The sequence below is a fragment of the Phoca vitulina genome, unplaced genomic scaffold (genome assembly GCF_004348235.1).
Source record: "Phoca vitulina isolate PV1807 unplaced genomic scaffold, GSC_HSeal_1.0 scaffold13, whole genome shotgun sequence".
NCBI classification, from domain to species: Eukaryota; Metazoa; Chordata; class Mammalia; order Carnivora; family Phocidae; genus Phoca; species Phoca vitulina.
The window spans coordinates 5,725,767-5,741,259 of NW_022589716.1; the positions used below are offsets into that span (position 1 = coordinate 5,725,767).

Below are 15,493 nucleotides of genomic sequence, written 5' to 3' on the forward strand. Positions count from 1 at the left end.
TATTCTATGCATTCTCTTTCATGTTCTTTCATTTGATGATTCACAAAGAAAAAAAGTACTGTATCCATGAAATAAGATGCTCTTTAAAAGAGGACAGCAAAGGGGCACCTGGGTGGCTCAGTCATTGGGCATCTGCCTTCGGCTAGGGTCGTGGTCCCGGGGTCCTGGGATCGGGCCCTTGCCTTGGGCTCCCTGCTCAGTGGGGAGCCTGCTTCTCCCTCTCCCACTCCCCCTGCTTGTGTTCCCTCTCTGTCTCTCTGTCAGATGAATAAATGAAATCTAAAAAAAAAAAGAAAGCAAAAATAAGAATAAGAACTAGGATAGAAAAAAGAGTTGAAGGTCATCCAGAAAGCAGAACAAAAAATCAAGAAAGAAAATGGGAGATCAAAAAATAAAATTAGAGGATAGGTGATAGATGACTTACATCTAATAGCAGGTATGCCAAAAAGCAAGGAGAGAGAAGACTGAGGGAAGTATAAAATTTTTTTTAAAAAAGAAAATTTTTTAGAACTTAAAGACATGAGTCACCAGATGGAGTCAGAGCACCTACAAAGGAATCGAAATGGCATCAGACTTCAATAGACAGCAATGCTGTAAGCTAGAAAATGATACAATGTCTTTAACATTTTATTTTTTTTTTTTTATTTTTATTTTTTTTTAAAGATTTTATTTATTTATTTGAGAGAGAGAGAATGAGAGACAGAGAGCATGAGAGGGAGGAGGGTCAGAGGGAGAAGCAGACTCCCTGCTGAGCAGGGAGCCCGATGCGGGACTCGATCCCAGGACTCCAGGATCATGACCTGAGCCGAAGGCAGTCGCTTAACCAACTGAGCCACCCAGGCGCCCTGTCTTTAACATTTTAAAGAAAAATTTATTCCCAGGGGCACCTGGGTGGCTCAGTCGGTTAAGAAAAATTTATTCCCAAATGATAATTACATGATCTGCCAAACAAGCAAGAATAAAATAAAGGCATTTTTCAGATCTATAGGGTCTCAAGATTTTATCTACCAGAAGAGAATGTTGAAAACCAAGACTGTGGAGGGTCTAAAATTCAAGATTCTCAATTCTGTGTCACACATTTCATAAATTATCTACAGTGTAAAAAGTACCATACTAGATACTTAAAAAAAACAAACTAAACAATTCCTGAGAGAACAATGGAAAAACACTGGAAAGTTAATGTAAATCAATTACTTAGCATTTAGAATATGACACAGACATATACACATTTGTATATAAATTCAACAACTGGGCATTCAATATCCAAGCTCTATCTTTGAGCAAGTAACCAGGAAGTGGTGGCTACTTAAAAATAACACCTGCAAAAGATCTAAAGATGTCATTCAAATCTGTCATAACTTTGAAAAAAGTTATCTTTCAACAATACTGTCCCTAACAGAAAATCTTAAGTTATCTAGAAACTGCACTTTTAGAGTGACTGCTACAATTAGCAATAGCAATTTTTTAAAAAGATTTTATTTGAGAGAGCGTGTGGGCTTGCGTGCACTGACAGGCTCACACCCCCGAGCATGGGCAGGGGGTGGGGGGGGGGAGGGCAGAGGGAGAGGGACAGGCGGACTCTGCACTGAGCCTGAAGCCCAACATGGGGGCTCGACCCCACCACCCCACCCGGAGACCATGACTTAAGCCGAAATCAAGAGTCTGATGCCCAAATGACTGAGCCACCCAGGTGCCCCAAGCAATTTTTTAATTTAAAAAAGGAGATGGATGTTTTGAATATGGATTACTAAAAAAATGATGCTATTAATAAAAATGTACATCAGAGAATGATGAACCAGCCTGTAAGAGAAGACTATGAACTTGCATCTGAAAGGCAAGTGGAAGCATCAACAGAAAGCTGAAATACAGATCTGAAATTTAGGAAACAGGCTAAGGAAAGAGATCTACATTTTGGGAAAATCTTAAAAGATGGTAACTTATATTGATTATGGTACTTAGGAGATGGCCAAGAGAGAAAGTACATAAAGAAAAACAGGCTGACTTGAAAGAAAATAAAATTTAAGGGTTGAAGCTCTTTATACTTAATTTGTACAGTACGTTTTCTATTTTTTAATAAATACTTGCCAGCCATCCCACTTCTGAGCAAATATCCAAAGAGAATGAAAATGGGATCTCCAAGAGAGCTGCACTCCCATATTCACGGCAGCATCACTCACACTAGCCAAGATATGGAAACAACCTAAGTGTCCGTTAACAGATGAATGGAGAAGATGCAGTGTACAATTACATGATGCGACATTATTCAGTCATGAGAAAAAAAGAAATCTTGCCATTTGTGACAACATGGATGAACCCTGAGGATATTATGCTAAGTGAAATAGTGAGGATGCACAGAAATTGAAAACCTTATACACTACTGGTAGGAATGTAAAATCGAACAGCTATCATGGAAAAGTGTCTGGCAGTTCCTCAAAAGTTAAATATGGAGTTACCATGACTCAAAAACTCCACTCCTAGATACATACCCAAGAGAAATGAAAGCCAGTATTCACACAAAAATTTGTACATAAAAATTCATAGTAACTGTATTCCTAACAGTCAAAAAGTAGAAACAACACAATGTCCATCAGCTGATAAATGGATAACAAAATGGGTTAAAAAATATCCATACAAGGGAATATTATTCACCTATAAAATGGAATTAAGTACTGATAAATGCTACAACACAGATGAATCCTAAAAACGTTATGCTAAGTAAAAACCAAATACAAAAGGCCGTTATTACAGTATTCCATTTATCCTTGTTCACAGATTGTGCAAATTCACCAACGCACTAAAATTTCTTTGTAATCCTCAAATCAGTAAGTTAGAAAAAATGTCACTAATTCTTCCCCAAGAAGTCAAGACTACCACTGATGTTTTTTGGTATACTTTTTCCAAATAATGGACTGATAACATGATGCAACACTATTCCCCAGTCTCTCAGAATCCTTTCAGCACTCTTTTTGGAAATGCTTCTAGTACACTCATACCCTTGTATATTTTCTTTCCAACTTCTTTAATATCATTTTCACTGACTTTATGAAATCAATGCATTTTTATTTTGTAACAGGTCTACATTGTATTTGTACTGCATTGCCCAATTTTTATAACAGTGAGACTTTAGCTAAGAAAGACAACAACCCTTTAGACAAAGACAGATGCTAATGTTAACAGAGATGGGATGTTTAGATGACAATTTTTTAGTGTTCAGCTCATCAATTAATGTTTTTTGTCATAATGTTTGCTTCTCTAAGCAATCTTGAAACTGAAGATTAAGATACTGAGAACACCATATATTTGTGTATCTGTGTGTATCTATATATGAATGTGGACTTACGTATTTAATTACATGTGAGAGAGAAGCTTTTCCAAGGTAACTGAATGTTTGAAAATGATTTCAAAAAACCCCACCACATCCCAGGATTTTTAGGCCTTTGTGAAGCTGTAGTGCCAAAAGCAAACATACCAAATATTTATCTGGATTTACTGAACACTGAAAATTTAGAAAAAGAGGTAAGAACTTAGAGAAACATATAACAACTTTGGGTAAGATATGAACATGTCATGGAACCTGATTCACAATTCTATACACTAGTTTAAAGATTAAAAATCGGGGCGCCTGGGTGGCTCAGTCAGTTAAGGACTCTTGGTTTTGGCTCAGGTCGAGATCTTGGAGTTGTGGGATCGAGCCCTGCATCGGGCTCCGTGCTCAGCAGGCAGTCTGCTTGGGATTCTCTCTCCCCCTCTGCCCCTCCCCCAGCTTGTGCAAGCTCTCTCAAATAAATTAATGAAAAATAAAGATTAAAAATCCATTATCTCAATTAACAAAATAAAAAAATGAACATACAACATATAACTTCAATGTCTATGGCCCTACACCACCCCAAGGCCCAATCAAAGAAAAAAAATTACTGGACAAATACTGCTATGTACCCTAGCTCCTGGGAATAAACACCTTCAGTGGTAATGGCTCTATAACCAGGATTTAGCTTCCTTTAACAGAAGGAAAAATTGTTAACTCCTATCATGTCCTTGTAGAGCATAAGCGTCTGTGGTTTTACCTCACAAACTGTATTACGAATGGTGGGAGTAGAGGGATCTCCATTAGGTCACAGAGGTCTTGAGATCTGACTACAAAGAAAATTTAGAGGAGAGCATAAGTGTCTGGAGATTTCATAAAATCACACACATGAGAGAGGCAGAGGAAGGGAGAGTGAAGAAAAAGCAGAGAATAATTTTATTTATTCTTTTAAACCCCTGAAGATACTCTTCTAACTTCAGACAACTGGGCTCCCATGAAATGGAAGGTAGTAAGATTGAATTTCAGTTTTCAGCCACTCAAATGGGCAAAACATATGGTCACAGTTCTTAAAATAGGAAATACAAATGTAAAGATACTCAATACTTCATGCATAAGAGACATGCAAATTAAAACTACAATAATAGTCTATTTTTGCCTATCAGTCCAACCAAGATAGACAATATTTGTGTTGGCCAGGGTGTAGTGAAATAGGCACCCTTATGCATATACATTACTGATGAGTTAAATTGGTATAACTATAAAGATCAATTTTGGCAAGACCTATTAACTACAGATAACACAGACCAGGATTCAGATATACTACTTTTAGTAATTTATCCAACATGTATATTCCAAACAGGTATACGCGAATGTGTTCGAAATGACTTATATAAAAGTTCCATGCTAAGCTAAAGAAAGGAATCAATCACAATGGCTATTAAAATAGGGGACTGATTAATATGACTAACAGGAGACTGATTATGGCATATCTTTACAATAAAATATCACACAGGTATGAAAACTAAATTCTTTAAAACTTGGTATAAAACAAGCTTCATAATGTGTTAAATAAAAAATAAGGAGCTAAATAGTGCTTCCAGTTTTATAAAAAAGATCAATTACATGCATCCACTATGTACAAATTATCTCTGGAAGGATACACAAGAAGTTGGTTGTGCTGTCTGCCTTCAGGAAACAAGACGGGGGGCAGGGGTAGGAGCAAAACATTTCACTGTGTGCATACTGAACTTTGTATCATGTACAGGAATGGCCTATTTAAAAATTAAAATGAAAAGAAGAGAAAAAGATAATGTGCCTCAGAAGAAGCCCTCAACAAAGTACCAAAAGACTTTTTGGGCATTATGGCTGTATTCATGGTAAAGACCACCACCTGAGGGTTGTGAGGTCTCAGGCAGAGAGGCCTAAGGAACTGGACATTCTCAAAACAACTTCTAAATGCTGCTCTTCAGCAAGTGCCATACCTTAAAAGCCCTCCTAGGTCACTGCCGTTCACTTTAAACTTGTCCCCCCGGCCCCTCCTTCTTCTCCAGCCTTACCCAGCTTGACTCTAATTCAAAGAATCTATCTTAACAATGCTCAGTTTTATTCACCACACACCTAAATGTGCTGGATTTATGCTAAGTACTAAAGCACAAGGTGAACACTGGACACCAGTCCCTGCTTTCAAGACCTCTCTAGCCCAATAGTAAATATGTGTGCAGAAAAATAGTGTTTTGGGGGCACCTGGGTGGCTCAGTCGTTAAGCGTCTGCCTTCAGCTCAGGTCATGGTCCCAGGGTCCTGGGATCGAGCCCCACATCGGGCTCCCTACTTGGCGGGAAGCCTGCTTCTCCCTCTCCCACTCCCCCTGCTTGTGTTCCCTCTCTCGCTGTGTCTGTCAAATAAAAAAAAATCTTGAAAAAAAAAAGAAAAGAAAAATAAGTGTTTTCATGCTGATAATCACTGAAGAATAATCAAGGTCATGATGATTAAATGTTTCTCAATTTCAGAATTCTGTTTTCTAGGCAAATTAATTCCAAATCTAAGATTTTTCCTTACACCTTCCAAATAATTTTTCTAACTAAAACTTAAAAATCACCACAGCCCTCCAAGTGATTGCACTGAAGTTAGTATGTTGCACTGGTCAATCCAACGCTGCAGTTAAGAGTAGGTGGTCATTATTTAACATAGTACTGGAAGTCCTAGCCACAACAATCCAACAAGAGTAAGGAATAAAATGCATCCAAATTGGTAAGGAAGATATAAAACTTTCACTATTTATAGATGACATGGTACTATAATATAGAAAACTCAGAAGACTCCACCGAAAAACTACTAGAATGATAAATGAATTTGGTAAGGTTGCAGGACACAAAATCAACATACAGAAATCCATGGCATTTTTATATACCAATAATGAAGCAACAGAAAGAGAAATTAAGAAAGCAATCCCATTTATAATTGTACCAAAGATAATAAAATACCCAGGAATAAATTTAATAACCAAGGAGGTAAAAGACCTGTACTCTGAAAACTGTAAAACATCAATGAAAGATATTGAAGACAATCCAAACAAGTAGATATTTCATGCTCATGGACTGGATGAATACTGTTAAAATGTCCATACTACCAAAAACAATCTATAGATTTAATGCAATCCTTATCAAAACACCACCAACATTTTTCAAAGAACTAGAACAAACAATCCTAAAATTTGTATGGAACCAGAGAAGACCCTGAATAGCCAAAACAATCTTGGGGGAAAAAAAAAAACCAACAACAAAGCTGGAGGTATCACAATTCCAGATTTCAAGTTACATTACAAGGCTGCAGTAATCAAAAAAGTATGGTATTGGCACAAAAATAGGCACATAGATCAATGAAACAGAACAGAAATCCCAGAAATAAACCCATGTTTATATGTCAATTAATCTTTGACAAGGGAGGAATGAATACACTACGGGAAAAAGACAGCCTCTTCAACAAATGGTATCAAGAGAACTGGACAGCTAAATGCAAAATATTCAAACTTGGACCACTGGCTTACACCATACACAAAGATAAATTCCAAATGGATTAAGGACCTAAATGTGAGACCTGAAACCATAAAAATCCTAGAGGAGAACTCAGGCAGTAATTTCTCTGACACCAGCCATAGCTGCATTTTTCTAAATATGTCTCCTGAGGCAAGGGAAACAAAAGCAAAAATAAACTACTGGGGCTTCATCAAAATAAAAAGCTTCTGCACAGTGAAGGAAACAGTCAACAAAACTAAAAGGCAACTTACGGAATGGAAGAAGATACTTGGCAAATGACATATCCATTAAAGGGTTAGTATCCAAAATATATTAAGAACTTATACAACTTGGTGCGCCTGGGTGGCTCAGTCATTAAGCATCTGCCTTCGGCTCCGGTCATGATCCCAGGGTCCTGGGATCCAGCCCCGCATTGGGCTCCCTGCTCGGCAGGAAGCCTGCTTCACCCTCTCCCACTCCCCCCTGCTTGTGTTCCCTCTCTCGCTGTCTCTCAAATAAATAAATAAAATCTTAAAAAAAAAAAAAAAAGGACTTATACAACTCAACACCACAAAAACAAATAATCAAGTTTAAAAATGGGCAGGGGCATTTTTAAATGGGTGGCTCAGCCGGTTAAGCGACTGCCTTTGGCTCAGGGTCCTGGGATAAAGCCCCATGTCAGGCTCTCTGCTCAGCGGGGAGCCTGCTTCTCCCTCTGCCTGCCGCTCTGCCTACTTGTGCTCTCTCTCTCTGTGTCAAATAAATAAATAAAATCTTTAAAAAAAAGTTTAAAAATGGGCAGAATACATGAACAGGTATTTCTCCAAAGACATCACTCATCATTAAGGAAATGCAAATCAAAACCACAACGAGATATCACCTCACACCCGTCAGAATGGCTAAAATCAAAAACACAAGAAATGAGTATTGGTGGAGTGCCTGGGTGGCTCAGTCAGTTAAGGGTCTGCCTTCGGCTCAGGTCATGATCTCAGGTTCCTGGGATCGAGCCCCACGTGGGGTTCTTTGCTCAGCAGGGAGTCTGCTTCTCCCTCTCCCTCCCACTCATGCTCTCTCTCTCTCAAATAAATAAAATCTTTAAAAAAGAAAGAAAGAAAGAAAGAAAAGAAAGAAAAGAAAGAAAGAAAAGAAAGAAAAGAAAGAAAAGAAAGAAAGAAAGAAAGAAAGGAGTGTTGGTGAGGATATGGGAAAATAGGAACCCTCCTGCACTGTTGGTAAGAATGCAAACTGTTACAGCTACTGTGAAGAAAGTATGGACGTTCCTCAGAAAGTTAAAAATGAAACTACCCTAGAATCCAGCAATTGCACTGTTGGGTATTACCCAAAGAATACAAAAACACTAGTTCAAAGGGATACATCACCCCTATGTTTATTGTAGCATTATTTACAATAGCCAAATTATGGAAGCAGCACAAATGTCCATCAATAGATGAATGGATAAAGAAGAATGGATAAAGAAGATAAAGAAGATGTGGATAAAACAGATGAATGGATAAAGAAGATAGATAGATAGATAGATAGATATATGTCATTCAGCCATAAAAAAATGAAATCTTGCCATTTGCAACAACATGGATAGAGCTAGAGAGCATAACGCTAAGCAAAATAAGCTAGTCAGAGAAGATAAATACCATATGATTTCACTCATATGTGGAATTTAAGAAACAAAACAAATGAGCAAAGGAGAAAAAAAAAAAGGGAAAGAGAAACAAACCAAGAAACAGACTCCTAACTACAGAGGACAAACTGATGGATACCAGAAGGGAAGTAGGTAGGAGATTGGGTGAAATAGGTCATGGGGATTGAAGAGTATATTTATCATGATGAGCCCTGAGTATGGAAGTGTTGAGTCACCATACTGTACACCTGAAACTAATGTAACACTGTATGTTAACAATACTGGAGTTAAAATTAAAAACTTGAAAAAAATTTTAAAAAGGGTAGGTTGTCAACCCAGCACTGCAGTTAAGAGTAGGAACCCCTCTGGTGTCCAAATCATCTAGAAAATACTTTTTGAACCACAGTTCATTCCTTTCCCAACACACACATATACATATCCCTGTTTGAGAAGCTGCTCATATTTATGAACCCTTGCCCCACAAAACCCCAGTTTTGCATATGATTTCAATCATAGATCATAGGTTGAAAATCTCTGCAGGATTAAGGAAAAAAAAGATACTTGAACAAAACACTACATGGTAGTTTCTATGATTTCAGAATGAATTTGGACTTACTACAGTTTCTAAATCAGAAGCAGATTAAGAGAAATCTGAAGTATTCACCAAAGATACATAATTATGTGAACCGCCTAGCAAGGATATAGAAATCACTATTAACTGGAATAGAAAAAGAAACGGTAAGAATATGGGATTTAAATGAGAAGACCTGAGTCAATTTTCAGCTCTGTCATTTAAAAGCTAAGTCACAACCTCACAGGCCTGTTTGTTTCCATTTACAGGGGATAAAAACACCACTACTTACTTCATAGGTTTGTAAAGATTATATGACACTCATTCAAATGTTTTCTGATCACCTATCAAATAAAATAAACATACCACAGATTCAATAAGCAGCATGATACCATGGAAAAAGATGGACCTTCTTCACATCTTCAAAGATTTATGAAGTGCCAAACGACATACCTGGCTCTCACAGTACCCTGGGGAGACTTGAGTGACCAAGACAGAAGTGTTCTCTGCCCTCACACTCTGTACAAGTATGAAACGTTATGTGCTATAGCTGGAAAGGATGTTATGAGAGCATACAGAAAGGGCAGAATACTCTTAGAGGAATGGGAATGGCTTTCCTGGGGAAAGGATGAAACTTTAACGAGAAGAGACATCTAAACAAAAGACAGTGTTTTCACACCTGAGTGAATGTGTGTTTGTGTGTGTATGAACATTAGTAGCACAGACCCACTGGTGGGCCAGAACAGCTGAAGGTGATACGGCATAAATGAATAAGGACCAGACTATGCCATGGTATGCAAGCCTCATAAGAAAAACGTATTTCACTGGAACAGTGTAATGAGGAACCATTTAAAAGTTTTTTTTAAGATTTTATTTATTTATTTGACAGAAAGAGACACAGCGAGAGAGGGAACACAAGCAGGGGGAGGGGGAGTGGGAGAGGGAGAGGGAGAAGCAGGCTTCCTGCGGAGCAGGGAGCCTGATGTGGGGCTCAATCCCAGGACCCTGGGATCATGACCTGAGCCGAAGGCAGACGCTTAACGACTAAACCACCCAGGCGCCCCTGTATTAAGATGTTTAAAAGAAAACTTCTAAATTTTGCATTTCATGCCATCAAATAGTATTTTCTTCCCAAATCAAAATAAATCTGATAGGAGTTTGGGGGAAAAAATCCATAGCTGAAAGCAGGCCTATTTTTAAAATAAAAATATTTCTAAAATGTGTTTCCTTCTTGAAAAATCAGTGTATTTTTGTTGTTAAAAATAAATGAACAGGGACACCTGGGCAGCTCAGTCGGCTAAGCATCCAACTCTTGATCTCAGCTGAGGTCTTGATCTCAGGGTTGTGAGTTCAAGCCTGCCCCCCAAATTAACTGAACAAATAAAGTTTGCTCTGAGATACACTTTTCAAATTATAATCTCATATTTAATTAAATGTGTAAAGCTCTCAGTACTTTGTTAGAATTTTCCTTCTTCGTATAAGTTTAGTTTAATTATCCATATTTATCTTTCTTCCTAGTTTTTCTAATGCTAATGTGATTTCTTGTAATTCAGTAAGATACAGGGTAAAATAATGCTTTTGGAAGAATGTTTAATAGAAAATTAAAATGGCAAAAAAATAAAAACAAACCACACACACACATACACACACAAAACAAGACTCCATGAGTCTAAACTCATATTAATCAATGAATACAGAATTACATGGGGCAGCAGGGAAAGCTCTTGCTTACAAGAAGGTCAACCAAAACATACATAAGTAAAAGGAATGATGGGTTAGAAAAATCACCACTTGGCAACCATCACAGCTGTAAGCGATTCAGGCAAATTCACCAGATCTTGAAACTAATGAATAAACTTGATAAAAAACCGAATATTTACATACTTCCAAAGGTGCTCCTCTCTGATACTTTTTAATTATAAGGAGAAAACAGTAATTTTACACTGGAAAAACCTGGGAGACACCACCTTAACCAAGTGATCAAAGCTGATGATGCCAATAATGGGACAAATCAACATCATGTGGACACTATTTAATATTCCTGACAAAATGTATGACCTGAATCCAAAAGAAAACTTCAGACAAGCACAAACTGAGGAATATTCTAAAAAATTCAAAAGTATTTTAAAAATTTGAAGTTTATAAAAGGCAAAGAAAGACTGAGGAACTATTCCAGATTAAAGGCTACTAAAGAGATACAACTCAATGTAACACTTTAACTCAGATTCTGGATCAGAATTTTTTTTTTTTTTTTTTTTTTTTTTGCCACAGAGGACATTATATAAACAACTGGCAAAACCTGAATGAGATCTGCTGGTCAGATAATAGTATTAAGTCACTGTATTTTGCTGGTTTTGATAAATATATTGTAATCATACAGAAGAATGTCTTTGTTTTTACAAAATATACACTAAAATATCTAGGGGCAATGGGCATCATATCTGTAACTTATTCCTTAAAAGTCAAAAAAAAAAAGAAAATGACTAAGTAAAATGTTAACATTGGGGAATCTGGGTGAAGGGGTAAGAGGAATTTTTAGCTGACTTTTTTCTGCATTTGTCCCTAGAATGTGTATCACATGCAGAATACACAGAACGGTATTCTTGTAGTTTTCCTGTAAGTCTGAAATTACATCAGAAGTAAAAGTTAACAATATTAAGAAGGAAGATCTACATATTTTTATTATGGTTACATATAAGACTATATTACACCTACTTATCTATACTCGAAAAGTCCCTTAAGTTTCCATCTAACCTGATCATGGTCCTGAGGGAAAAACAATATACCTTAAAGGTCTCTTGGCCCAGTAGTTCTATCATATATACCCTCTCCCATTTCTCAGTCTTACATCCAAATCATTTAAAGTTAACTTTTCCTAAACACAGTCAAGAGTTGTTTTTTTTTTTTTTAAACTTCATGAGCTATAGAAACATGATCATTATGTCTTTAGAGAAACAGAATTAAGAGCTCATCTAAAAGAATAAAGTGTCAAAATGACTTCACTCAAAATGAGAATGTTTCGGGGCACCTGGGTGGCTCAGTGAGTTAAGCATCTGCCTTTGGCTCAGGTCATGATTCCAGGGTCCTGGGATCGAGCCCCTGCTCAGCGGGGAGCCTGCTTCTCCTTCTCCCTCTGCCTGCCACTCCCCCTTCTTGTGTGCTCTCTCACTCTCTCTGTCAAATAAATAAATAAAATCTTAAAAAAAAAAAAAAAAAATCAGAATGTTTCAAACAGCCAGGCTCTGAGCTTTACCATTCAGATCACTTATTGGTAAACTTTTTCTGTAAAGGACAAGACAGTAAATATCTCAGGCTTTGTTGGCCATCCCGTCTCTGAAGCAACTACTCAACTCCCACAGTGCAAAAGCAGCCATAGACAGTATGTAAATGATTGAGTATGGCTCTGTTCCCAAAAAATTTTACAAAAACAAGCAGTGGGGCAGATGTGGCCAACCCCTGATTTAGATGAAAGGATTTATCTGGTAATAACAAAAGGGACTACTAGTAAGTTTTAGACCAGGTTTGTCTTTTACCAAGTCTGATACTTATTAAAAAAATTTCAATGCAGTAGTATCCAAGACTGTGTTCTTTAGGGGCAATTCTGAATTTTAAAGAAAAGGATAATACTGATCCTTATGGATACAGAATAATCTCAATGAAGGATTTTGAAATTTATTACAGAAATCCAGGGCACATAATTTCATTTTGAAATGTTGCAAAGCAGATTCCACATACAATATTTGTTACAGACCAAAATTCCAAGTAGTGACTCAAAACTTTTCAGCTGGATAACTCTGTATTTTATTTAAACTTTCTACAAAGAGTTTAATGCTTAACTTTCCAGACAAATGTTTGTTGAATTAAAGATAATGTCCTGAGACATGCTCCCCATGCTTGTGCTGTCAAATGAATAAAAAAAAAAAAGAATAGTCCAACTTATCACATATACAGAATGTTGCCCCTAAATCACCTAATCCGGGTGTAACTATAACTACCCAGATCTCTTTATAAGGAGAGATGCACATCCTGTAATCTAAGTATTTACGAGAGGCTCTGGAATCACTAGCCATCATCATCTACTGGGTGTTTAACTGAAACGAAAACTGCCAAATTTTATGGGAACCTTACCTCTTCTTCTCATGATCCAAATGAATGAAGACTTTTCCAGCCAAATTATAATTAATCACCACTTACAACCAGCTGTTTTGCCCTGTGAAGTCTAGGGTAGATTTTCAGCATGAGGGGTGATGTACAATAATTCCTTTTACAAACAGAAATATATGCACATGTCCCTGCTGAAAATGTAGCCTGGTAAATTTGCATGTGAAAATGAATCCATGTTATGTGTAGCAATGTGTTAGGTGATGTTTCTTGTTGAGGTCTACTTTAGGAGTCAAAATGTGTATGCCCTGTGAAGCCAAGGCAGCAGTCCTGTGTATAGAGGTATAGAAAAAGTAGCTCACTTAATCCTTTCTCGCCAGGAGTCGGGATTTTCCCAGAACGACATCCATTGTCGGCAATGGACGCACCAAAATAACGCCGGCGCCAGTGAGTTAACCACCTCTGTCCTCTTTTCACCTATTATATTTTTCATGCATCATCCAACTTCCCAACCATCTTCCTGTTTCTTCACAGAATGCACGCTAGGTTCTTGTTTTTCTTCAGCACGAAGTTGAAAATGGAGTTGAGAAAAGGAGACACATGGTCAGCTGGTGATGTTAACAAGCTCCTTGCTGCCCTGAGAAGCTAGATGGAAATGGTTCAAGTTACAAGGGGGATCATCATCAGATCTGGGAGGACAAAGAGTAATTCATGAAGCTTCATTCCCTTCCCTCCCACCCTCTCTCATTTACTGATGATCCCTATGGTCTGCCTTCACAGCAAAATCAAGATTAAGGATCTGAAGCAACCTCTTTCAGCTCTTCACTCCATCCAGTCTGTAGAAGGCCAAGTGGAACAAATGTCCAACAATGTTACAGTGGCCCCAGAAGGTCAGGGAAGCTTGGAGTGGCTAACCACAATCTTAGATCAATGCTTTTTAGTATGATCTTGGAATTAACATCAGCAACTAACACAGTGCTTGGCAACAGGTGCTTAACAAAAGTTGGTTGAGTAAGACATTTTCTTTTCTGCCAACGTCTACTTGAACACATAGGTGGAAGTCAGACAGAAGTAGTTAACTCTTTCAATGCCGGGATAGTATGGGTGTATAGTAATCACATCAAGTCCATGTATTTATCTAAGACATGTTCATATTATGGGTTTCTGATTTCAATGTTCTGGTTAGATGCTAGCTAAAATATTTTATTTAAGGACAACCACAATCAGTTTTGGAATTAGAACCATGGTAAATGTTAATTAGAATGAAAGATGAAATTAAGAGCCCCAGGACCAATGTGTAACAAAACATCACAGTTCAGTCAAGTGACAACCTCTTTCAGTATTGCAATTCTAGATGGGTAATGATTCCAGAGCAAACTAGAAGTCTGAAGAAGGAAAATCTTATTTAATGGCTTCCTTGATGGTAAGAATCAGGATAAATCCAAAGTATGAAGGTTAAGAAGGATATATTTTAAGTATGAATAAAATTTTAAACCTCAAGTCAAGAGGATCATCAAGCTACATAGTACTATGCAACTGCTTTGATCTTTCAGATAGGAGGAGGAAGGACAACAAGCAGGGCAAGAAATAATTTTGTAGGACTCAAAAATCTCTAGAGTGTGAGTTTAAATGATCAGTTATAGCTAACTGAGTTAAGGATATCCCACAGAGTAATTCATACCACTACCATGACAATAAAAAATTACCATATAGAGAAACAGAAGTATTTACTTTTTCTAGATTTTAAGAGACAGGTTTTTAAGAAATGATGATTATGTCTCGTTTTTAAAAATTATGTCAACCAGAGACTTAGCAGGCAAAAGTGAACTACTGGGTCTGCCCCCCACTCTTGCTCTATAAAACCATCTCTGTAAGGCCTTTTCTATGCCCACTCGTGTACGTTTTCATTCCCACCTTCCTTACGAAGCCAGTCATGTCAGAGGCTCTACTAGCAGTCTTGGAACACAAGAGGGACTTCTTCCAGACTCCTGTGCCCTCACAAAGCAGGCCTTAAATGAAGGTCCACCCAAGTGACCGTCCCAGCATCTCTTTCAGTTTAACTGCAATTTTGGTTCCTGCAGTTCACATGTCATATCATAACCAGATTTACTGTGAATCCTTCCTTTTACTAAAGTTTATAAAAAGGAAGGATTTCATAAGGTTTAATAAGGTTGAGTTAATGATAAACTGTAAGTGGTGAAAGAGTAGCATGAATAGGAGTTCAAATAGGTCAATGAGAGCTGAAACCACACAATACTTAAAGAAGGGTCTCAACACAGCAAATTACAAATGCCAAAAGTAAGCACAGTGCACAACCAACCAACTACTCATTTTGCTCAGTATAAGGCCAATTCTGCATGGGTCAAA

The 15,493-nt window shown here is 37.5% G+C and overlaps 1 protein-coding gene across 4 annotated transcripts in view; it reads right to left on the reverse strand.

Moving 5' to 3' along the window:
• Positions 1-15,493, reverse strand: part of SETD2 (SET domain containing 2, histone lysine methyltransferase) — a 124,193-nt gene that overhangs the window by 45,605 nt on the left and 63,095 nt on the right. The window contains exon 13 of one of the 4 annotated variants that reach the window (XR_004300426.1): positions 13,489-13,771. The exons of 2 other annotated variants lie outside the window; for them this stretch is intronic. Coding sequence is in view for 1 of the 2 variants with exons in the window: in XM_032412599.1 (XP_032268490.1) it covers positions 13,655-13,771 (117 nt within the window). In the remaining variant the exon portion in view is untranslated. Of the gene's footprint in view, positions 1-12,200; positions 13,772-15,493 lie in introns of those variants that run through there. One more of the 4 variants, XM_032412599.1, reaches the window with a different exon arrangement.